This window comes from Temnothorax longispinosus, chromosome 9 (genome assembly GCF_030848805.1).
Source record: "Temnothorax longispinosus isolate EJ_2023e chromosome 9, Tlon_JGU_v1, whole genome shotgun sequence".
NCBI classification, from domain to species: domain Eukaryota; kingdom Metazoa; phylum Arthropoda; class Insecta; order Hymenoptera; family Formicidae; genus Temnothorax; species Temnothorax longispinosus.
The window spans coordinates 4696284-4720514 of record NC_092366.1 but is presented as its reverse complement, the minus strand read 5'-3'; the positions used below and the strand labels follow the sequence as shown (position 1 = coordinate 4720514).

The 24231-nt window shown below is 42.6% G+C and overlaps 5 protein-coding genes across 19 annotated transcripts in view; 4 read left to right on the top strand and 1 right to left on the bottom strand.

The window, feature by feature from the left end:
• Positions 1–128: 128 nt before the first annotated feature.
• On the top strand, positions 129–2821 carry LOC139819186 (CIMIP2 protein CG18335). Its single transcript, XM_071788382.1, has 6 exons — positions 129–508; positions 681–819; positions 1010–1106; positions 1234–1409; positions 1505–1630; positions 2408–2821. Exons 1-6 carry the CDS (start codon positions 456–458, stop codon positions 2669–2671), a joined length of 855 nt encoding a protein of 284 aa, XP_071644483.1. The 5' UTR covers positions 129–455; the 3' UTR covers positions 2672–2821.
• A 147-nt stretch (positions 2822–2968) lies between these two features.
• Kyat (Kynurenine aminotransferase) lies at positions 2969–7790 on the bottom strand. 7 transcript variants are annotated; one of them, XM_071789397.1, is made up of 9 exons: positions 7633–7790; positions 7282–7336; positions 5219–5352; positions 4947–5097; positions 4504–4740; positions 4187–4430; positions 3937–4103; positions 3495–3845; positions 2969–3401 (listed from the first exon to the last, which is right to left on the bottom strand). In XM_071789397.1, exons 2-9 carry the CDS (start codon positions 7315–7317, stop codon positions 3345–3347), a joined length of 1377 nt encoding a protein of 458 aa, XP_071645498.1. In that variant the 5' UTR covers positions 7318–7336; positions 7633–7790; the 3' UTR covers positions 2969–3344. The 7 variants fall into 7 exon arrangements, with proteins under 7 accessions (XP_071645498.1, XP_071645497.1, XP_071645503.1 ...); XM_071789396.1 differs by lacking the exons at positions 7282–7336; positions 7633–7790 and adding an exon at positions 6906–6962; XM_071789402.1 differs by lacking the exons at positions 7282–7336; positions 7633–7790 and adding an exon at positions 6211–6342.
• Positions 7791–9244: 1454 nt separating this feature from the next.
• On the top strand, positions 9245–11062 carry LOC139819743 (E3 SUMO-protein ligase NSE2). The gene is made up of 5 exons (XM_071789406.1): positions 9245–9410; positions 10084–10247; positions 10320–10413; positions 10509–10698; positions 10765–11062. Exons 1-5 carry the CDS (start codon positions 9332–9334, stop codon positions 10862–10864), a joined length of 627 nt encoding a protein of 208 aa, XP_071645507.1. The 5' UTR covers positions 9245–9331; the 3' UTR covers positions 10865–11062.
• Positions 11063–11202: 140 nt separating this feature from the next.
• On the top strand, positions 11203–12461 carry LOC139819744 (uncharacterized). Of its 2 annotated transcripts, none has more exons than XR_011733805.1 (2): positions 11203–11934; positions 12225–12461. XR_011733805.1 is itself a non-coding variant. In XM_071789407.1 (2 exons), exons 1-2 carry the CDS (start codon positions 11246–11248, stop codon positions 12332–12334), a joined length of 609 nt encoding a protein of 202 aa, XP_071645508.1. In that variant the 5' UTR covers positions 11203–11245; the 3' UTR covers positions 12335–12461. The 2 variants fall into 2 exon arrangements, 1 of the variants encoding a protein (XP_071645508.1); XM_071789407.1 differs by having other exon boundaries at positions 11203–11744.
• Positions 12462–13702: 1241 nt separating this feature from the next.
• The window catches only part of LOC139819345 (uncharacterized), a 47226-nt gene continuing 36697 nt past the window's right edge, over positions 13703–24231 (top strand). For 5 of the 8 annotated variants that reach the window (XM_071788606.1, XM_071788605.1, XM_071788609.1 and 2 more), the window contains exons 1-3: positions 13703–14385; positions 17200–17740; positions 22296–22457. In XM_071788606.1, coding sequence (XP_071644707.1) covers positions 17485–17740; positions 22296–22457 — 418 coding nt within the window. In that variant the 5' untranslated portion in view covers positions 13703–14385; positions 17200–17484. The remainder of the gene's footprint in view (positions 14386–17199; positions 17741–22295; positions 22458–24231) is intronic. The other 3 variants (XM_071788603.1, XM_071788604.1, XM_071788602.1) reach the window with 1 other exon arrangement.

Genomic DNA, 24231 nt, shown 5'->3' with positions numbered 1-24231 from the left:
CTCAGTTTAAATCGTTTACACAAATATCGGATGCTGAGCAATTCAAGATTTTAATTACATGAGAGGCACTTTTGAACGGAACATCCTACCGTCGCGGTGGTCCCGTGAAAACTGGAAAGCGAAACTGTAATCACGCACCTTCCCCCGTTTAAGTACGCAACGCGTGTCCCTCCCTACTCTATCACAAGTACTCTCTCTTTCTCACTCCTCGTCATCCCTATCTCCCCTTTTGCCAGTCGATTATCTCTCAACCCGCATTAATTCCTTACTCAACGAAAGCAGCTGCAAAAGGTTCGTAACGAGTGAAGTAACGCCAGAATTTCAATTGTATGTATGTACGATGGCATGCATTTAAATTAACAGATTAAGGCGAGAAAATGTTTCCTTAACGCAAAATGTAAAGCTGTAATTTGCTCTTTCCCGACGGATTTTTTTGGAGAAATTAATTTCACAAAATGACTGCTGGAATGGAATTGTTAACAACGGCGGAACCTCATTTTATTCCAGGGTAGAAAGTTAACCCCTGTACAAATCGATAATAATCAATCTGTATTACAAATAATTAATAACTGTTCTTAATAATCCAATAATTCATTACACTAATTGTAAGTTTGGAGTGACGGTGCCGCATATAGAGTGCTTTGCGAATTTCAAGAAGATCGCGCGGCTATGCTTTTCAGATATTCCGGTTATTGTCCGCAGTACCGATTCAGTTGCGGTGAAACGTATGCAAAAGCTACGCATAAACTGCTGCTCGATCCTACGATTAACCATGCGAGAACGCTCGTCCTGGCGAATTGTGCGGCCGAAGATTACGAGGTGAACGATTCGCAACGCTAAGCCTTAAACGATAACGCGGCAAATGAACGATAAGATTATACAAGATAAAACAATTTATATAACTTAGAAAGCTTTCGAAATTTTCCTAAAAAAAAATATCTCAATTATTCTACGACGCGTGTATTCTAAAAATAACTTTTTATCCGTTGCCGGAACAACATTTGCGTAGGCATGGCGACCGTCCGAGAGCGATATAAGAGTGGTCAATACTCGTTTCAAGAGGACCGATCCCCTTTTCGTTCACCCCATGTTGCCAGGATACGAGGGTGCTTATCGGTTCCTTGTAACGCTTATCAGGACAAACTTTCGATACGCGCTGAAAATTATCACGAATTTGCGTCGCCGCGGAACAGGTTTTCCTTGTAATTCAACCGATTACTGAACATTGCGTAGGTTTCGTACCGGGAACGAACGATGGACTCGGACAAAGATACGCGGTGCGCGCGACCGAAGGTCTCGCCGACTTCGAGCGACAACAATTGCGGAGTAAGGCGGCTTTGGATCGCCTGAGGAGGACGATCGGCGTGCAATGTGGACAAGCCGAGCCGAGGAATTTGGAGGAACGTCTGGTGAGGGAAAAAAGAGCTACCATAAAATCGTCAAAATATCGAAGATTAAAAATAGAGCAATATCTTAATTTTCAATAATTTAATTCTTATTGCAGCTAATTAAGACCCAATTTAAATTGCCCTTGCTCACTGTGCGACCTGAATATGTGACAGCGACGAACAATTTACCATTAGACAAGAAGTGCGAAATATCGGAAAACTATACATCCTTGTTTTATATATGAAATAAAATTACTAAATTATATTAATTGTGTAAAATATAAAATATAATTAAATATAAAAAAGAATTAAATTAAATTTGTCGAATAATATTTGCGTAAATATAAAACAGTTTAATCAATAAAATTTTAAATTTTTATCACCATTAAGGTCGATTCAGACACAGCCGTGCCGTATCCGTACCGTGTACGGAACAGAAACATTAGACAAGGATACCTATTGTCTCCATCCTTGTCTAATGTTAACGATACGGATACGGTACGGGTACGGCACGGCTGTGTCTGAATCGACCCTTAAGGTAAACGTTTGTTATAACTTGTTAAATCAAATTTATTGCAAAACGACAAAGTAATTGAATGTTCTATATTAATGAAGTATCATTCTCAATTGTTTCTGTAAATTGACAAATTTACCTTCTGTCATTGAATGTCATAATTCGCAGTTCATAAACGTATCTCGTTTCCCAAAAATTCGGTTTCCAAACGATTATAATAGTAATCTAATAAAATGAAACTTCCAGACAACAAAAATCCCGTGTGGTATTCGTTCATCCGCGAAAACGCGAGAAGTAAGCGACCAATTGTAAAATCGTGTTTACCTTACAATCAGTAATATAATTGTATGAAGTTTAATCAGTTAATATTAAATTTATTAAAACAATTTATAATCTTATAAATTAATTTATGTAAAAACATCAAAAAGTTCGACACTTTAATTTATATTTTCGTAAAATATAATTTAAAAAAAATACGCCAGACACTTTTGGAAGAAAAACATAATTTGTCGTCATACTGAATATACTTTGTAAAGGATACGCGACTCATATTCCTTACGGATACAAATATTCCGAAATATCAATCGTCCCGTCATCTGATAACGTATTATACAGTTTCGCAAATTGTCGAAAGGGTACAAAATATAGAATAATGACTGATCTTTATCCTGATCCGCCGTTACTTGTTCAGTCCACTGAGATCTACCATAAAAACGTCGGAATGATACCGAACTATCTTGGATATATTCCCGGAGCAGTGTTCAGGTAAGGTACACAACTAATTAGATTATATGAGAATATGAGGATAAATATGAGGATCGGAGGATCCTAAGATGTATCAACCCGGAGATCTAAGGATTTAAAAATTCAAGATCTAAGAATGAGGAACTGGATCTTAAGAATGAGAGTCCGAGGAAAAAGGACTCAGGAATTTGAGAATCCGAGGATCTAAATATAAAAAACATCAGTTTTTTCAACAACGTCTTTACTTTGTAGATGCGGTAAAACATTCGGAGCTGATTCAAGAGATGTGAAACTATGGCTTCGAAGAGACTCCGACCTGTAATTTATCTTCACAACAATATCGTTTATTCAATCGATTACTGCCAATCATACTGACCACAAAACCACTTAATTGAACCATACATCACGTCAAAATATATAAAAATTTACAATATCCAGATATATCCAGATGAATATAAATTTAATATCACAAATATAACGGGAATAAATCATTTCGTCATCGATTCTAGGCGATATGTATAAAAATTGCAGTAAGTCAGCGTAATTAGAATTCCTTCATAATCGTATCAAGTGAACTTTTTACACACCTAACGTATTCGAGCAGTACGAAAGCTACGCGAAAAATTAGTGCAGTGTGCAAGACACTTATTAATAGTCATCGAATATACGTACACATATATACATATGCATAGTTTCAATTATTGGGACGACCATTTCTTCAAGATATCGGCGGCTGCTTTCAAATTTTCGTCTTTCTGTTAAAACGCAATATTCGATATTTAACAAACGCCGAAGTCATTTGCTGTCAAAGTTATTGCACTTACCTTCGCGAGTCGGCACGCGCTTACCTTTATAAAACAGTACCGCACATAGTCTTCCGCTAGACTTTTATGTTCAGGACCATAAAACGCCGAAGGAGGAATACCTTGAAGACCGACGTTCTTCGTCATCCACTTAGTGAATCTGTAGTCCTTGTTCTCGTCCGTCTCCTCCTGCAGTTTCACTTTGTTCTCCAACGCGGACCAGTTAGCAAGCATAAAGTATCCACCCTCGGGTATCGTTGGTATCATGCCAACTTCTTGAAGAAATTTAGCCATGAAGTCGCGTTTCGGTAATAATTCCATTGCCAGACTGTGGAAGTAACATTCTGGCTCCCCTAAGCGTTCCATTTCCAATTCGAATCCGATAGCTACCGCTTCCTGCAATTAAAACACAAGTAATTCATTAATTTATTTGTCAGAGTAAAGTTTATAAACTGAATAATTAGACAAATTTTGCTTAATTCGTTACCTGAGTCGGTGTGGTACAGGTATACACGGTGTTCTGATGTACAACTTGCAGATTGTGCAATAAATTTGCTGGTCCATAAGCCCAACCTATTTTCCAGCCTGTAACGCTGAACGTTTTGCCCGCTGATCCAATCGTGATTGTACGTTCATACATGCCGGGCAATGTTGCTAATTAAAATAATAAATTTGTTTTAGATGTTATTCTAAGGATTCTATATCGCGTATGACTCATTTTGTAAGGTAATTCTTACCGATTCTTATGTGCTTGTACGGCTTGTAAACGATATGCTCATAAACCTCATCAGAAACCACAAGCACGTTCCATTTCTTCGCGAGATCAGCAATAAATTGTAATTCGTCCAGTGTAAAAACTTTTCCTATGGGATTGTGTGGAGTGTTGAGGACGATACCTTTAGTTTTCTCGTTGAAGAGACTTTCCATTTCTTTCCTATCGAATACCCAATCGCCAGAGGTGACCGTGCCCGATGTAGATTTCTGCGAAAAGGTAATATTATATATATCTAATGCAAAATACTTATTCCTTGCTTTTATTATTCAAAATTCTTACCGGTTTTAATGCGATGTATCTGGGTATTCCTCCGGCACTCTGCACCATAGGTACGTAACAATCGAAGAAGGGTTCAATAATGATCCACTCATCTCCAGGATTAGTATGACCTTGCAGAGTGGCATATAAAGCTTCGTAAGCACCAGCAGTGATCAACACTTCCTTGTTCGGATCCAAATCACGGTCAATAAGCTTGGAGTAAAACTTTGCAACTGCATTCACTAATCTTGGATGACCCTGCAACATTCATATTTACATTGGTAACAAAATTCATCATACAACGGATAGATAAGATAAAATTATTATCATTGCTAGTTACTGATAATAATTACAATTACATTAACATTATTGTGTTAATGTTTTATAAAAAAATTATTCAAATTAATAAGAAGTGTGTGAGGTAATTCGAAAGTCACAACGATATTGGAATATCCGTTACTTACAAATCCTCTCGTATACTGTTGCAGAAGAGGATTGTCACTTTTGGCGATAGCAGCCAAGGCATTCGTCACGTTTTCCGGTGCGTGATAGTCAGGAAAGCCCTGACCCAAGTTGAGTGGCTTGTACTGCAAAGCGAGCTGGATGTATTCGACCCTAACCAAACAAACATAACCAATAACCGATACATAGTAATATACGTTTCAACGTGAGTCTGTTTATTGCTATTTGTATAAAAAATAAATATATGTGTAACTATAAAGTAACGTTTACTTACCAGACAGACTTTTCGTTGCCCTTCAAACGATTCGGTAAATCAAACTTCGACATTCCGGCGATACTCCTAATATTTTTTACTGTACTGAATGAAGCGGTCTTACTTGTCGCCAAGAAACAAGCTCTCGTTAGCATCTAGAGGCGCACACAAGCACAATATCTTAAAATAAATCGTGTCCTGTTATATTATAATTGCGCACGATAATTATTATTTTAATTGATGTTTGAAGTTTGGACGATGTCAATATTATAGATACATATGTACAACTCAGAATACGGAACTCTACTGAATTTAACTGAACTCTACCTTATTCTCACGAATTTGGCTGGAGTGTAAATTATCGCAACAATTGTCGTCATATTTTTGCTTTGCAAATACTGCAAATTATCGCGAACGATGATAAAAGCTTACGTAATCCGTGTTATGGCGGGAAAGTTAATTTTCGCGAAAACAAGATGTCGCTATTTTTAATCAAACCCAACGCATCGTTCGTAAATTAATAATAATAATGTTCATTTCTATCAATGTAAATTAACTTGAATCTCAGTTTAACTTATTTTTCATCTTTATCTAGTTGGAAGAATTAGAAAAAGATAAAGAATAAGTCAAATGAAAATTAAAGTTAATCTATAATAGACATAAGTGATTTTGCCAGTTGAATTAACTTATTGCCAATAATTAACATAATCTGTTTGATTGTTCGTTAGCCGTGTTCTATAATTCTTATCTTGTAAATAATTTGACTATCTTCGACTACAACTTATTATTGTAATTTTTTCGAGGAATTAGAAAAAGATAAATAGTATAAAGTTAAACCAATAAGATTAATTCAAGTTTACCTGTATTGATGATAGAAATGGGCGTAATCGTTATAATTATTTCGATTAACTGATTTTACAAGTTGTTATAAGTTAACCAGCGCGGAACGCGGTATATACATATATATGTCGTCGCGAGAGTGAAGGTCGTTGAGGATTAGAAAAGGCACGTACTTAATTTCGCTGATTTGTCGCGCTAGGCGAGATGAAACGACGAAGAAATCGAAGCTCGAATAAACGGGACGAACGCAAAGCGAGAAACGGAGCGGGCGAGCACGTCGACGAACTTCCGGTTTCTTCTTGATAATGATAACGACATCCGATCCTCACAATCAGTCTACTGGGTTCGATATGGTCAAGACGACGAATTTCCGCCGAACTCGTGCAACAAGTCGTCCGACGAAAGTGCGCGGATTCGGGGAAAGAAGTATATATAGTAATTAAAACGGACACGCGCGTGTGACGTGAATCCACGCCATTGGTCGACGGCTCTCGGAAAAATTGATATCGATTATTGAATCGCGCGTCGAATAAAGCGCGCGCGACAATCCGATATAAGCTCCGCCATTTTCGTGCCGCGCCATTTTCGCCGACACTCCTCCCGAGATTGACCTGATTTATTGATATAAATAAATAGAAATACGTGGCACGAAATAACATATGGCAGAAATATATCTTACTGGAACAACCGCGCGATCGCGAGGAAGATTTTGATTGGAAACACCATATACCGTCGCGTTTTTCCGTTTTCGAAGTTTCGCGGAGCGCGATTTCTCGTCGCGATTCGCGTGACTGTATCGTGTTTGACTCTTGTTCGCCATCGTTTGTTCCGATCTTCCTTTTTATCTTTTGGAACGGGCATTACTTACCGAGAGCACGAAGAGAACCGTGACGCCTCGCACGACGGACATGTTCGTTTTAGTGTGCTCTCAATTCGAACGAAATGTAGCAACGAGTTGACAAAGGTCAACCACTTTCACTTTAGCTGTTCACTTTTGATCTGGCGACCGCCGCGATCGTCGCAGTCGAATCTCCCCTTCCCTCCCATAGTGGCTGTTTCGCGCGCGTTTTCAACCGCGCGCGGCATCGACAAGGAACGCGCGTCGGATGAGCGTGAAAACAAGAATTTCACGCGATAATTAAACGCGAGACGAAAGATACAACTTTTTCGTCTTTTGTAGTTAAATATCTTAAATATCTTGTACTTTTCAAATATTTTGCTATTATAAAAAATTCGTCACTCACCGATCCGATGCGCAACGGGCGGAGTAATTCGGCCATACGTAGCTACGCGACGATACTGTAACAAAAACGAAAGATATAAATTAAAGAGGCGCTGAAAATAATTAATGTTTCAAAAAGATACACATAATTTTACGCATTAGATTTACTGAGATATAATTATCTATTTTTCATTTACATTTTTATTTATTTATTTTTTTATTACATTATTTTATTTATTACATATTCACAAAAATAAATTTCTATAAAATTTTAAACAATTTCTTTTTTTCTAATTATTTTTAGCTTATCAAAATAAAACTGAATAAATGAGGAAAAACTATTAATTTTGTGCAAATAAAAAATGATACTCACCCCAAGGTTGCTCCGCCGGGGCCCGATGTCTCTCTCAGACCTCCTCCTCCTCTCAGGACGTCAGGCCTCCTCCTCTCACCGCACAGGACACTCGCGAGAAACACTCGCGGATAATTAACTACAATCGCGCGCGGACTAATTTCAATAAAAGTCTTTCTCGCGCGATACTGTACGGCCCTGTAACTCCCGTTTAAAAAAGTTTTTTAGTCCGATTACTTGAACGGCACTCCCGAAGCAAACGCGACGAACCGGCTGCGGTTCGTTCATTCAATTAAATCGGCGGACGAGGGTACGTTAGCTTCCCCGTCTTTGGATTTTTATCCAAGCAGAACGAGAGTTTTGCTTGGATAAAATCCTCGTACTGGGTACTATAGGGCCTTTCCACCTCGCCAAGGTCGTACCCACGGGAAGGAAGTACTTTACTCTGTAATGTATAAAAGCGGATATAATATAAAATTAAATTATATAAATATGAGATATTTCCGAAAATATTTTCACATTTTCTAACACTGATTTTTCGTGAAAATTTGAAAGAATCGCGACGCCGATTGTCCCGATTCGTTCCGCGTTCATCACCGCGTTACGTTAACGACGACGAAATGTTCGAAGATGTCGATAACTTTGGCGCGACACCGCGCGAATTAAGTGGACGACTAATAAAGACACGCAGTTAATTAATGAAAAATATAATTAAAATTAAATATCGCACGCACACAGTACGGGATCGAGCACGATAAATCTCGCGGATGTAAAACTGCACTATTAATACTTTACACAACGAGAAGTCGCGGATCGTTAACTTACACGGCACGCCGCACGAAAAACAGGAAAATAAGAAATATTAACGAACTGATGGGTGTTGCATCACGGCGCGTGTTATCACTCGAATCACTCGATACGGTTTCACGTTGTCACTCTTTTCTCCCTTCGAAAAGAATCGGAGATAGGTCGCATTACAATTCCGGCACAACAGATATAATGTCAAAGCACGACATTATATATTCGAGAGTCCAGCTAGATATATGACGAGACCGCGAGACGAACGATTATCGCCCGCGAATGCACAACGAAACTACAAATCACTCACAAATCACGTAATCACAATAGCCGTACCTTCGCCTCGACGTCCTCCGCCTCGAGCGATTCACAATTTCACACGACATTGCACATTCATTCCGACACTGTCCGACAGACACTTGATACATTACGAATTTTTGAGCGCGTAGTCGATAATTCCCGCAAAACGAGGAGCAGGAGTGCCAATCGCAGGAAAAAGCGCGTTCCGAAAAACAGCATCCACAGCACGGAGCACGGCGCGCGGAGCACGGAGCCACGGAGCACGAAACACTTCACAACTGTCCGAAATTTACCAGGAGAATGACCGAATGATTCCCGCAGGTAACGGTACTCCGAACATCGAAGAAAACAAACGGCAAGGCCGCTCACCGACAAGAACGATCGATCGCACGCCGACTTCGAAGGTACGCTGTTTCAACGTTCAACGGTCGCGCCTAGTATGGCCGATAGGCCGATGGCGTCTGGTATGCCGCTGCCTGCGTCGCGCCGCTACGCCGCGCCACCGAGTCGGCGGCTCGGAGCGGCGGAACGTGATTGGCCGGATCCGGGGGCTCGACTCGCGAGCCAATTAGTCATTCTTCTATTCTTCTCTCTGATGGGACCAGGATAAAATTGTACGAAAATGGCACAGTTCGCGCAAATGATAGAAGACCTCGACGATTGTTTCGTGAAAACGGCGGGGAATATTATTAAATACTGCGGTAAGTTTCCAAGGAACACGCTCACAAGGGAATGGTACGAAAGTTTCAATTAATTTCTAAGGACGGATTAATATCATTCTAATTGTAATTCGATGTCTTTCTCTGTTGTGCACGCTGTGAAAAGTGTTTTTGTCTAAAACCTTGCTTTAATTCAGAAACTGTATATAAATTGTATCTAGTAATAAGTTTGTGTTGAAGTTGTGACTTCAGGAATTTCTACCTCCCATTTTGAGCCGTGTATCTCGGCAACCGTTTAACCTCTGCATTTACTATATATATATATATATATATTCCGGAAATAATTATTTCTTATTATCCCCTATCGAATAGTCTTGGTCTGCTCTTGCGACTAGTTAGCTTAACTAGTAGTTAACTCTCACTCTCTGTCTCTTTCTAACCTCAAAGGTTAGAAAGACTAACTGGCCACTGTTGAACTAGGCCTAAATCAGACATGGTCAAGTGAGCAGGTTGACCATGTCTGGACTAAATTGACACTTTCATGTCTCGTTTCTTTGTCAGAATCTTCTGAGTGTTTTTCTCCGCACTCCTACGTTTCCCTTGCTTTTCTCTCTTATGCTCTTATGCTTGTATCTCATTTCAAGAGAAAGCGCAGCTTTTTAAAGGTTAAGACACTTTGTCTCTTTCTCACAAGAAAATGAAATATGTGTTTCAGATGATGATGAGGAGGAAATGCATAAGGAGTTGAAGGAGTTAAGAGAGGTCTTAATAGAGAACTGTACGGAGTTTGCAAGAATAAAGGCTGCGGATAAAATCAGCGAGCAGATGCAATGTGTGTCTGAGCTGCAGCCGGAAAAAGACGTGAAACACATCACACAAGTAACAATCGCCTTTACTCAAAGAGTTATTAGTGTGATTTTCGAAATTTGCTTTTGCTATTGTTTGTAATAGGAATATAAAAAGGCTATAATCGAAATCCAAGTTAATCCGTTGGAAGACAACAGGCTGCTGGAGTATGATCGTCAGATTGAAGGCCTGCTTCAAGGTAACAACCGAAATGGAGATCCCAGATCACTGAAAGTTTATCAGATTTTTTTTTACATACTTCTTTCTAAGATTAACAATCTTCGAATCTTCTAGCAACTAAAGCTGAATCGAATAACGGAGCGGATGACACGGACGCCGATCTGCGGCTGACGGGCAGCGAAATAAATGTGATTGATCCGATCTCGAAGACCAGAATGACCGATCCTGTGAGAAATGCAGTCTGTGGTCATGTGTACGACAGAGAAAGCCTTGTCGCGATGTTGAAAAAGAACAAAAACACTAGGTACGTTTTTCGCGTGATGCCAAATATCAGGATGTGTTGCTACAGGATTTATGTTTGCGTTTATAGATGTCCTGTGGTTGGCTGCACCAGCTTGGATTACATAGATTTAAGTCAGTGTCGCCCTGACATTGTGACGAAAACGTTCTTGGAGAGAAATCCTGCTTAAATTCGAGAGCAATGGATACAAAAAAACTTATAGACACATAGTGTTAGATTCATCGAATGTACATACCGCGTACATGTATACTCATACTTTGTATTAAGAAAATTATTATCTTTATTACATCTTATAAGAAGGTTTCATTGTCGAATTTAAATTTTGATTACAAAATATAGATTAAAAAATATATTTTATAAAATATAATATTATTGAGCAATTTTTTTTTTGTCCTAGTTACTTGTATATGGCTACAAGACGAGATGGTATATTTGTTCGTGTCAAATGGATCTGTAACAAAACTACTTCGATCATTTCGCGATTCTGTGTATATACATATTCGATTGCGTGTAATTGATCTAATTGCGTTTATGTTCAGTCGCGTCGCCAATGATCGATAATGACAAGGCTCAGGCTATGCTCACGTTCGCTCTTTTATCAACACTTTTAATTCTATCGGGCATTCGTACCGCCGGCGATGGTGTCGATTGGGACTCTCCGAGATCGCCCGCGTCGGCCGTAATTACGAAAAACTTCCACGGACACGCTTCATACATAGAGCCCGTGTTTTACGGAGATTTCATGCAGCCGTCGCAACGCCGTCTTCTCGAACATCCGCGCAGGGCCAAGCAGGTATACCGCAGCCACGACTACAACGTCGCGCGAAGACACCGTCGACCTCGAAATAAGCACGACGAGGGCAGACCTTATCGTTCGTCAGCTGTGAAGAACGACGAAGATGAGGATGAAGAAGAAGAGGAGGAGGAAGAGGAGGAAAATCAGCACGACGAGGAAGACAAGCTCGACGACGAGGGCGCCGACGAGGAGACCGCGGAGCAGGACGAGGAAGAAACGGTGAACGAGGAACCCACCGAGGTCTACGATTATGGTTAGTGTTGAAGGACGAAACTTTTGCCGCGTTTTCTAGGTCGCCGTCAGGAATCGCGTAGCGAGATCCGGTTACGTGCCGCTCGACAGTGAGGCCGATGAACGTGAGAGACAGGAAGCTGTGAGGATCAGATCGGCCACCGAGGAGTGCGAGGACGAGCCGACGGAACCGTCGCAATATTATGAATACGGTGAGGACGCGTCGAGGCGAGAGGAAAGCCGCATCTTCTCTTTTTCTTCTCTCTACCGATGACAGACACCCGGAAATCCTGTATAACAATCGCCCAGCGATTAAATTAAAGAATTTTTTAAATATTTTTTTAGGATTCCTTAAACAGTCATTATTTATTTAAAAAATATTCTGCTATGAAACATTGCACATTTATAAGGGCTGACTCTTTAGCGTTATTCCGATTTTCCAACGATGCGAACTTCGACCGAGCGTTTCGCTGGTCTCACGTTATTGTAAAAAAAATTTCAGAGACCGAGGTGAAAAATGTTGCTTCTCAAGATGCCCGTCGCGACGGACATCGAGCGATATTCCCCATGATGGTCCTCGGCGCAAGTTTACTGATTCTTCTGCTCGCCTAAGAACTCGAGAGTTCCAAGATCTGTTACGAAGGAGGAGGAGCATTCGCGAATAAGCGACATATTCCACAGCGAACGAGACCAATTGTGCGCGATGCGCTGCGTCGTAATAAATTTCTCTGAATTTCTATGAGTCGCTTGAATTATTCGTAGAATATCGTCTATTGCGTTAAATGTTCGTTAGATATTCGCTTAAGGTGTGACGGAGTAGAGACCGAGAGTGCTCGACGATCGACAGCTCCGACGGCCCCGAAATTCAACTCGAAAGGTCACGGCAATTCGGGTGAACGGCACGAATGCGTGACGGATCCGGAATTGATTTTTTTTTCTCCAGGTCACCGACACCGAATATCGAGACAAACTCATGGCCGCGGGATTAAGCAAGATATTATAAGTTCTTTCTACGTTTTGAGTCGTTGCCGCGGGATATCGCGTAGGTGAACGATCGATCGAAGATCGACGTACTGTCTTCTTCCTCTAAAAGGCGTGTGCGACACAAGTTGGTGACATCAAGAAACCGATTTATCTCAAAAATAAATATCTCGTGTTTATTTAGATAATTTAGTCACACAGGAGCGTGTATAATTTCAAGAGTTAAGTAAATAATGACGTAACGAGCCGATGATTCATTCGGACGGCTGGATACCAGTGCGGGATACCAGTGCGTCGTTGAATCTCATTAGGAGCGCGATACGCTTCGCGCGACATGAAAGCGGCTCGTTAGCGATTCTAGTCGCGTAAGCGTGCTGCGCGTTTGTTTGAAATTGACCTCGTCGGGACGTGCCCACGGTCTCGCTTATGAAGGTAATATAAATTTCATATTATCTTCCTTTACTGGAACCGGAGAGAAGCTTATAATGCTTGTCATGCTTGTCCACATTGCCCTGATGAAAAAATAAAGTTTTTCATACTTTCTCAGAAAAAGAAAATTAAGAATTATGAAAAATTCTGAAAAAAAAAAATAAAATTTCTCAGATACTTTTCTACTTGTGGAAATCTAATATCAGAGTTTTCTACTTCAATTTTATAACATAAATATTTTCGAAGCATCGGATTTCAAAAAGCTGCGTGCCTGTGCGTATCGCGACGAGGAGTCGAAGAGCATTCATCTCCAAGCGCGATCGAACGACCGACCGATCGATGCGGGCGAACTCGCTCGGAGTCGGGGGGGGGGGGGGCCTCGACGCGACGCGATTCAACCGTCAGATGGCTTTGCGAACGCCGTCATTGAGCGGCAGCGCGGCGCGCGATTGGCCGCAGCGCCTACCACGTGGTGGCGCGGCTCGGGTGGGGATTGGCCGGCGCGGCCGCCGCGCAACGCGGTCGAGAGAGGCGGCGGCGTGTCGTTGTGGTAGTATTTACCCCGCGGTGCTTAAAGCCGAGTAGTCGTGTCTCGTTCCGGTCCGGTTCTGGAGAGCCGCGCGCGCCGTACACACACGAGATACACGCTCGCCGTCGTGTTTCGCGTCGCCGAGATAAAAACAAAAAAAGCTGTAACGAAACGAGGCGGACGGGACGAGTGCCGTGTCGAATTGTCGAATATCCCGTGGCGAGGGGAAAAGAAAGCACGCGGGGAGGGGTCTCGAGAACGATCCTCGCACGGTTCGCGGCCGAGTTCACGCGGCCACGTTTTCCCGTCGCGGTCGTCGTCGTCTTCGGCGAGGCTTCGCTTCGAGGTGCGCGTGCGATCGAAGCTCCGCGGTGATCGACGGCGAGTGCGCGCGCCATATTCGCGCGTCGCGGCACGTCACCGGGTGTACGCGACGTCACCCTCGCGGTGACACGGCGACGTACGGTACGGCGCGGCGCGACAAAGGGGAGTGACTGACGACGAGAGTGAAGTGCGCCGCGTGTGTGGGATCGCGTCCCGAGAGACTCCCGAAGTCCCGAAGTGCGGTGAACGCGCGGTGTGCGTGCGAGCGCGAGCACTGTGCGAGCAAGTGTGTGAGCCGACGGACACGGGGAGTCGCGCACACGGCGTGTGCGGAAACGTGCACGCGCCGAGCCGACGCGACGGCACGCGGATCGTGGGATCGTGGAATGCACGCTGACAGGTAGATATCCGCCGCGCCGCCGCACTCCGGCGAGAATTCCGGAGCGCGGAGTACACGCCTCCCCCTCTCTGCGTCCTCGTTTATCGGCGCCTAGCGTCGTCCGTTTCTTTTTTCTCTCTCTCGCGCGTGCGCACGCACACACACGCCGTTTTCTTTCTCTCTTCTTCTTGATTGTCGATTGCGTCTGTTTACGCGCATCTTATCTACGACTCCCTTTTTCTCTCTCGCCGCGATCTCTCTCGATGACAGCTGTCCCTCTCTTTCTCTCTCTCTTTATCTCGCACTTCGTTTCCGTCAGGGTCGTTTCGGACTCCCGTAAACTTTTTGCAAGTCTGAAATTCTCGAATTTTTGGAATTCTTATGACCTCGAGCGCGCTATCGATTTGTTTTAGTTCTTTTCTCTCTTCTTTTCTTAAGCTTTCAGAATTTACGCCGTTCTTAGATCGTCGAGAGACTCGGGAAAGCCTTCTGCGAAACTTTATTTTAAAGAGACGCGAGAGGATTCAACGTCGGGATTCTCCCGGACGCCTGGGAAGGATTTCGGCGCGAGGCAGTCAAAGTTCGTCGCCCTTAGCCGCCGTGAATAAAGTTACGTAAAGTGAAAGTGTCCGCGTGTAGCCAGACGCGTGCCGTAAATTACACGGTGATGCGTAAGGTGCGAGACGGAGAGAGAGAGAGCGCGATTCGGAGTCGCCTGTCTCGCGATTTTTTCCGTGACGCGGTTTATCCGCCGGGGGCGAACGACCCCCCGGAGCGATCGATATCCGATCGATATTTACTCCAATCTTGCAAGCTCCGATAACGCGCACAATCGGAGTACCGATTAGGGCGATCGCGGTGCCTGAGAGAAGATTAAGCTCAGATCCGCGGTAATCGGCGATGAATGGAAAGGGAGAAAAATAGTGGAGGAAAGATAAACCTCGCGACACTCCATATGTTAGAAATATTGGTGAAAAATGGTATGACGTGGTAATATGAATGAGTCGTGCGCCCTTTACTCCTTCATCGGCGAACGGTTTCCGGTTCTCCTTTGCGATTTGCGATCGCGGTACTTTCCACGCTTTTGAAATAATTCCGCCAAGGACGTTGCCGGAGCGTTCCGTGTGAACGGTCGATTATCTCGATTCTCGATCGGGATCGCGCTCGGCAATCGCGCTCTTTCTCCCGCGCTCGTTGCGCTTCCCGCTTGGATGGAGGAAGCGGAGACGAGACGGAGATCGACCAGGGATTTTCTTCGCACTGTTTACCTCGCTCTCGATGATCGTCCGCAGCTATGTGTACGTGCACGTGGGCCACGTGTATCAAATAGTTACTTCCTGCGATTTGATACGCGAGAAATTTTTTAACCAACCTGATATCTCGCGGATGTTTTACTGCGAAACTTATCTGTGTATTATCACCGGAAATTACCGTCCGACATGGCAAGATCAATGTTAGACAACAGAATATTGGCAGTTTGCTTAAATTAAATCACAAACTTCTTTTTTTAATAATAATAAGTGAAACAAGACTGTTAATACCTATACAGTCAATTAGAGAGAAAAACAACATTTACGGTTTGGACTTTTTTTTGTTACCGTTTGACATGACAAAATCAATGTTAGACAAAAGAATGTTGGCAGTTTGCTTAAACCTTTTTTTAAAAATTAAGTATGATAAATGAAACAGGACCGTTATAATATACAATCAATTAGAGATAAAAATATTTACGGTCTGGACTGGATCTTGGTAGTCTAATAATAATATTGTGCGAACTTTGTATATTTTTTCTAAACTCAGTAAACTGCACGTGCCAATTTTTTTGTCGGTTTAAAACACAGCTCTTTTTTAAAACAGTAAATTTACATAGTTAAATCCATAATCGAGATTAAATTTTTTTTTTATTTTTAGTCAGCGGCAATTTGTAGTCCCGACTTTCTTCTTCTGCGTATTTCTCGAGCCCTTTACCACCCGGCATTCCTTTGTGATGATTTATCGGGGAAGATCATCGAGAGCGCGCCGTATGTGCATCGGCCTTAAGCCGTTCGGTCTGCCTCAACGAAAGAAATACGGCGGTAATAAAATTTCTGCCGGCCCGTGGAATCGCGCGAGGAAAGGGTCGACGGCAGTAGGGAAGGCAAGGGCGACGACCCCGAGCCGATCTTTATCCAATTACACACAAACGTAACTCCCACCTGCGTGGGTGGGGGATTCCCCCTTCGCCGACGTGTCATGTAAATCCGCGGCTCGCGGCAATATTTAACGCCCGCTCGGGGTACACACGCTCGTTAAGGTGTGCCCCTATCGCGCCGCGTATCTCCCTTTCATCTCCCGAGTACTCGCTCGGAGTACTCGCGATTCCTCCCGGCCGATGAATCGCGAACGAAATACCATCGCGAATTCCTCCTCGTTCGTGTCCGCCCCCCGTCCGGAGAGTTCCATCGGAGAAAGTTTGAGGGGCCCCCGGGGTTCAAGGAAGTCAAGGATGTAGAAGTTTTAACATTCTTAGACGTCGCGGAGGTCTCGGCGTTCCTCAGCTGGATCTTATAAATCCTGAGATCTTAAATCTCTCGAAAGTTCGAAGGCCAAGGAATTCGTACGGGAAGGCATCGCGAAGTCTCGAAAGACCAAGTCAGATCCAAGAATATCCTAATACAAAAAACAATTCCAGGAATTAATGCTTACGAAGAAAAGATTTATTCCAAATTTCTCGAAGAGTCGGCAAAATGAACGATATGACCAACTTGCTTGCTTGCTCCCCACGATATATTTCTGAAAAATCTAAAAATAGACTTAATCTCTCGATTAAGCCAATCGGTCCCGTTTGCGTTTCAGTCGCCCCAAGTGCGTGCAAGGCCGAAGGGAAGAGGGTTCAACGTCCGTATCTGGATCATGCCGAAATCGTGCCGAATCTGACACCGCGGTCGGTCGTCGGTCGGCACGCCGTACCCCCGGTCGGGAAGAAGCGGCGCGGCTTCCGGTGCCGCACTCGTAGCAGTGGGATATGAAGGTGAGGCGGGAAGGGGGTTCACAGTTCGTCGGAGCAGCTAACGATCGTCGGTGCCGATCGTGGACGACGGATCGGCGAGGGACCGTCGTCGTCGTCGTCGTCGTGCGACGATGAGCGGGAACGATTCGAGCGCGACGGCGACGCTGACACCGACGAGCGTCGCCGTTGTCCCCGCGGTCATTTCCGTCGCGGATGAGGAGGAGGAGGAGGACCCGACAGCGGCGGCCTTGACCCTCGATTGCGTCGAGTCCGGCGCCGACATGGACCTGGTGAACGGACCGAATCCCTGGCTTCCGGCCTACGGCTTCCAGCTGCAGCATCACTCCCAGTTTCAGCCGGCGCACTTGGAGGATCTACGGGCTAATGGTTCGTACATTAACGTTCGTGCGTTCCCACTCGCTTCCCGTTCTTTCTTTACACGCGTATATGCACTCTCTTTTCATGCTTAACATCTAACGTTCAGTATCCTAACACATACAACTCGACATTTAGTATTCGACATTTTAGGCATACGGCATTTTAGTTTTGACATTTACGAGCGGATCTCAATAGTAATAAATTTCACTCGTATTAATTAACATATGTTTAGGTAATTTATTTTAATTTAATGTTTCTTAACCATCCATCGCGCCTCGTTATCACGTTCATATTTATATTTGTAATTTGCAATTATTTGCCTCGGTGAGCAGAAATGATAATCTCTTCGGGAATCCTGAACGCGGAAAAGAAACGATCGGTTTCTCCTCCTCCTTCTCTCTGCTGCGTGTGAATTCCCGAGCGGGCGTAGAACAACAGCTCGGGATACTGTTAGATCCGAGGTTAGATCACTCTTTGACGCAAATCTAACTGCGATTATGGTGATCTAGGTCGCCGTTCGCGGCTTGTCACGCTAAGCGATTAACCCTTTCAATTCGAAATCATGTTCGTGTAGCTTGGGAAAGGAAATGTTTTACGATGCGTACAGCATGCGTTGAAAGAATCTATATATAAGACCGGGAAGATTTAAAACATTTTGTAGCAAATAAGATTTCTGAATATTGATGTATATAAGAGTATGTTTATATACATCAAATCTTATTTTGTTAATCATAAAAAATATCAATTACGCAATGCGACACTTTAAAAAACATATTATATGTATATTAGATTGTAATTGAATTCGATATCGACATAAGGATCGACGATGCGATCATGTGAGCTGCACATCTACGGAAGTCCGGGGACGCTCACGGTTTTTCTAACGTCCCTCTCACCCACGTTTAAGTAGAAAGCAGCATGTCATTAACGGGCGATCTGTATGCAAAGCCGATCCGTTTTCTAAGCCGCTGGAAATCGCGATAATAATATCGGCTTCGCCGTCAATATCTAGAGCGTAGTAGACGAGGCGGCAGCGGAGTCTGAGAAGACTCCGAGAAGTCATTGCGGACGATGCAAAAATTTTCCTTCCGTACATAAGTAATGCCGCGACCAATGCCGACCGGTTATTCTCGCGATCAAGGTTCGATCAAGGCTCGAGCGTTGAAATTGCGAGCGTGGAAAACGTGGCAATCGGCAGCAATGATCATAATAATCGACAGTAAAATGATCTCCGTATCTTTTGCGCGTTTATAAATAATGATTCTGATCTATACCGCGTTTTTTCTCAAACGCATTTTGAATGCTGAATTTCCTAAAGAGATTTTCTTTTAACGTCACGAGAATTAAGGTAAATGTTCCAATGCCGGGATACTTAAGCCGGGATACCTATGTCTGGACACCTTTATCATTTTAGTTTTTAAATTAAAATCAAAGATAAAAATTTAATACAAGAAAAATATTTTTATCTTTGATTTTTGTATTTTAATTCGCATTATACTATTTAAAAACTATATAAAATGATAAAGGTATCCAGACATAGGTATTACGTGTTCAGGCATTGGTAGTATTGGTACATTTACCTTAAGGGCTCTGAGAAGTTTGAGTGATTGATTCGAATGTGCTCTATAATTCGAGTGTTCTATAATTAGATCGGACAACAATAACAATGACCGATCGATACGCCGTGGGAAAAAGTAGCTTAACTTTCTTGTCACGTGAATTAACGTGGATCGATTAGGAAGCGAGGCGAACTAACGAATCACACGAGGTAAGAAATGGAGAGTGAGCGAGTCGAGTATAACTGCGCGAGAGAAAAGTTATCCGCTCTGGTTAGTTTATCATTCGCTTCGAGAGACCGGTTTGGAATAAAGAAAGTCTTATATCTCTAAGATAGAAAGTAAAATACACTTGAAAAATTAGTGTACCATAAAATATTATTCGTAATAAAATGAGCACTCTGTTACGCAGAGAGTGCATCGTATTATCAATTTTGATATAATTTAATGTTTCAAGTTAGCTCATAGTTTTTCTTTCGTTAGCTGTATACGTTATTCTGGCTCTCGACCAAGAAAGAATTTGGAAAACCCTGAACCGTGCGTTGGTACCGAGTTGGAAATAAGCTGAAGAGATCTTCCCATTCGGGTTTATGCATCATAGATATCGCTATATCCGCTATATAGAAGACCTCTAGAAAGACGCTAGTCTCCGGCTGATTATTTTTATGTAAGCTATACGGCGGTTTATTCTCGTCCGTTAGTCATGAAACGGCAACAGGCAGGCGACTGCAACAGGTGGCTCCGCCATGATGTTGCATACTGGTGCGTGCCTCCGCACTCGTGCAAGACAAATTGCGTTTCAGCGGCCTGTTGACGACCCGTTCTCGCAATCGCTACGAGGTCCGGCCTCGTGGTTAAAAACACTTCCATTTAATGACGTATCGGTACGCGTGATCTTAATTCCGTATCTAACGCGATGGAAGAAGACAGCAAGCGCGCGCGATACCGATAACCGAACTTCACGAACTTCACGTGGACGCGTCGTCTTTCTCTAAATTTAACTAATTCTATCCGATAGAACAAATGAAATTGTTTTTCTAAATTGCTCAACGACTTTGTCGACAATTAGTCTAATCTTAATTAACAGGCAAACGCAATTTTTCGCGTGCAATATTTCTCACCGAGCGTGTCTGTTCTGACGGTCCAGGGTGTGGCGGAAATCAGGTGCATCCATACACGCGCGGACGCTTCGTTGCGTCACTCGCACAACCGGCTTTATAATTATTGGGATTAATTGGTCGATTCAGAGCGTGCTGCAATCAAGCTGTATGTCTTCTTTAACCGCAAACTATACGATGATTAATGTTTTCTATTGATCTTTCAAGTGCCTCTCGGTCATTTTTCATCGAGACTGTTCGCGTGCAAAAATGTAACGATACTATAATTAAGTGTAATGAAGTATAGATATAAAAAGAGACACCCGGTTTGACCCGTGACAACAGGTTTCGAGGAGGTTTTCTCGTATATACTCCAACTCTTTTCACGCCATTCATCATTTCTCACGTCGACTCTGTCAGTTCGCCAGATCGCATTCAAGCATGCCCGATGCAGATGTGCAAAGTTTATTTCGATAGTAGCGTTATCGCCGCCGACTTGTGGAAAATTACAATACGACCTCGCGGGAAAGCCTCGACCTCGGCCCTCGTCTATTCGACTATTCGCTTCGCAACGATCGCCTTGTTCTTTCGCGATGGGCGAGCACACTCGACAAATCGTACGGTCCATCGCGTCTCGTTTCCAGAAATCGGCCGAAAGAAACGGAGCGGAAATATGTGTATTCGGATAGGTACGTCGTTCCTCTTTTAATTGCGGAATCGCGTGACGCGAGCGTCAGGAGGCACGATGCAAATGTTATAACCGCGTACGCGTAACGTTACGCAATACTATTTCAGTAAGATGAAAGGGTGAGATAGCGATTTGACTTTTCCACGAGAGAGCGAGCGATCGCTCGCGGCTAGAGCGCACCGAATGTATTCTATACGCTATACGCCGTGCAACTATGCAATGTCCCGTTCCCAGCAGCGTCTAACTGTTCACGCCATCATTCATCGCACGATGACGAAGAAGGCAGGAACGTATAGACACTTTGCGTTCTTACATTCGTACGTACGTCGCTTTTCGAAGGTGGCTGATTAACGATTCTTAACTCATTGAACTCGCCTTAATGTTTGTCGTAGGATGTATTTTCTACCTTGCTATCGTTAGATAAAACACGTTTCACTCTGGAGATAAAATAGAAATTTAATTTAATTATTTTTAATAATATTTATTAATATTTCTAAATATTTTTAGTAACATTTCATTAATTAAATTTAATCATATTAGATCAGTAACTATTTAATAAGAAAGCTTCAAGGAGTGCGATATATCGGAATTCTAAGAAAAAATCGACCCCGCATGCTGGAAGAAATGATGATAGTTCTCCGAAATGTGCATGTACGTACAGTCCCGAATGTCTCGAACCGGCTTTGATCGACGGCGAAAGCATAAGAGGTAGACGACCTTCCAGTTACGTTATCTTCCAACATAATGGTTGCACTCGTCGATAACGAATGAGTCACGACCTCTCGTTAAGAATTTCGCTTGCACTTCTGCGGGCAAGCAGCTGCCACACTTTTGACGGCGGAGAAGTGACGAGGCACAAATGAGGAGTTTACATTTTTACGCTTCGTTGAATTCGATCGACGTGAAACAACAACATGCGTGCAGAAAATACGTATAGCGCGTGAAACATAAACCATAAACCTATACAATCCGCGCAATGTAATTGCTAAAGTACATGTAAGGAGTTACAAATATATAATTAAATTTAATTAAGTAAAAACTATATACTTATCAAACATGATACAGTAAATTTTATTACTATAAATAGAAACATAGATTATACAAATTAATTTTGTTATTACATCAAACTTTCTTTTTTATTAAACTTTTTTATGAACATGACGCAAATATTAATTTATTAATTAGTGCTTATGTTAATGTGAAAGCAACACCTTATTTTACAGATACGGTGCTAGTGCAACAAATTGATTTTCTGGAAACGATTCTGGAGGAGACATCCGACGATCTCCAGAGCGACTCCGATCGCAGCGGAACGACATATTGGCTGGGGTCCGATTCGGAGACCGAGAGCGTCATCCATATCAAAACGAAGCAGAGATCAGCAGGTAAGGACTCCAATTATTAACAGATATACGCACATCGGTAATACAGTTGCGATATCATTTGATCGACGTTACACGGAAAAGTTGTGCACGTCGAGGACGATCTTGTGAAATCCCGTTCATCGCCCGGGGCGAAGATCGCGGGAGTTAGACATTGTTTACGCGCGCGGTCGTTCTACTTTCTCTTTCCTCCCGGCAGCCTAATCTTCCAGCTCATTAGCGAACCGGGAATTACGTCGGACATGCGATTATTCGGCGCACGATTACTCGCGCTTACGCCATCAAAATCGGGGAGGTCGATCGATCACACTCGAGTATAAAATCTAATTTTTATCCTTACGCCTTGCTTTTTTGAAAAATCTGAATTGCACGAAGCACCCAGTAGCAACTCGCATTTGCGTCATGACAGCTTTGACGATACGATGCTGCTACTGGCGGATCGAAATGTTACTGGCGGGAATCTGTGCAGCGAAAAGGCTATAAAATGAATTTTTAGAACAAAAAATATGACAAGTCTTACAGATTATATTACATTCGAAAATTTTACCATCATTCTTTTGCTGCATGAAATCGACGTTATCTTGAGATTTTCTAACTTTGAGTTATTATTAGCGTAATTTATCTTAAGCTAGTTTAAACAAAAGATCTATGGATTGTAAGTCAATAGTCCCCACCCACGTGCTCTTGAATGCGCGCCTTTGAACACGCAGCCGTTGTAACACTCAGCTACATGGTTGCAGTGCGTAGGGGCACTGCGTGTATATTTCTCTTACTACAATGGATATCTCGTGTTTAAGAACGTTTACATGACTTTCACTTGAAATAAATGCAGAAAATGGACAAATAAATTCTCGATGTCAAATTACAGCTTAACAGTTTAAAAAGAAACGAAGGTCTGTCTATATATTTTTTTAGTCTTTCTAGCCTTCCTAAGATGTAGACTGTTGGAATTCGATGAAACGACAAATATAACCAGCGGAATTATTTCCCAGCACGCGCACGACCTTTTGCTGCCGATGCAATATTCCTTCCAGTATAACTGTTTGCCGAGGAACGTATCACGCTCGATCGAAGTGTATGGGATATGTATCTAACTTATGTATTTCTTAATCGAGGAGTTATAAAGGTCAAACTGTGAACGGATACTCGTATATGCTTCAAAAGATCGTTTGATTACATGTCTCTTATCAAAAACGTAATTTAAAAATTTTTAATATAGATATTACAATTAAATACGCACATAGACATTTATTAATAAATTAATATATAATAAAAATCACTTTATATAAAACTGTGAAATAATACAAAGAATATAAAATAATAACTACAAAAAGCGTAAAAATCTAAGTAATTCAAATATTTATTATTTTAACTGAAAATAGGTTACATAATAGGTGATTAAATTCCGCATTTCGACAAGATTTAACGCGAAATTGTAAGTAGCGATGCTCCTCGTGTACATCAAGACGACGTAATCGCACATGAACGTAACACTTGGATTGACGATAATCGATGCGGTTCGATTACGTATCGCACGCGACAATTACGACCTGGTTGACAACCGATGGTGACCAGGGCGTAATGCCGTAAGCACTGCTTCCGGTTGAATGAACCGTGACTTCCTGACGGACGTGTGCGTGTATATGCGTGTGTGAGTGTATGGGGCGAAAGTGGCGACCATTAGATTGGATCACTTCCGTGACTCGATTTTACGAAGTGGGTCGTCAAGCATCGGATTCCACCTCTAGCTATCCTAACGAGATTCGCGGAATTAAAA

Bases quoted from the DNA above. Each gene is read 5' to 3' on its own strand.
- LOC139819744 (XM_071789407.1), top strand. From the start codon at position 11,246: ATGATCGATAATGACAAGGCTCAGGCTATGCTCACGTTCGCTCTTTTA. The intron at 11,745-12,224 runs GTTAGTGTTGAA...AAAAAATTTCAG, and splicing joins CACCGAGGTCTACGATTATG to AGACCGAGGTGAAAAATGTT.
- Kyat (XM_071789396.1), bottom strand. From the start codon at position 6,947: ATGTCCGTCGTGCGAGGCGTCACGGTTCTCTTCGTGCTCTCG. The intron at 5,098-5,218 runs GTAAGTAAACGT...TTGTTTGGTTAG, and splicing joins GGCAACGAAAAGTCTGTCTG to GGTCGAATACATCCAGCTCG. The intron at 3,846-3,936 runs GTAACGAATTAA...TTTTAATTGCAG, and splicing joins CCTGTACCACACCGACTCAG to GAAGCGGTAGCTATCGGATT.
- LOC139819186 (XM_071788382.1), top strand. From the start codon at position 456: ATGACTGCTGGAATGGAATTGTTAACAACGGCGGAACCTCATTTTATT. The intron at 820-1,009 runs GTGAACGATTCG...ACATTTGCGTAG, and splicing joins GTGCGGCCGAAGATTACGAG to GCATGGCGACCGTCCGAGAG. The intron at 1,631-2,407 runs TGAAATAAAATT...AGAAAAACATAA, and splicing joins ATACATCCTTGTTTTATATA to TTTGTCGTCATACTGAATAT.
- LOC139819743 (XM_071789406.1), top strand. From the start codon at position 9,332: ATGGCACAGTTCGCGCAAATGATAGAAGACCTCGACGATTGTTTCGTG. The intron at 10,414-10,508 runs GTAACAACCGAA...CGAATCTTCTAG, and splicing joins GATTGAAGGCCTGCTTCAAG to CAACTAAAGCTGAATCGAAT. The intron at 10,699-10,764 runs GTACGTTTTTCG...TTGCGTTTATAG, and splicing joins AAAAAGAACAAAAACACTAG to ATGTCCTGTGGTTGGCTGCA.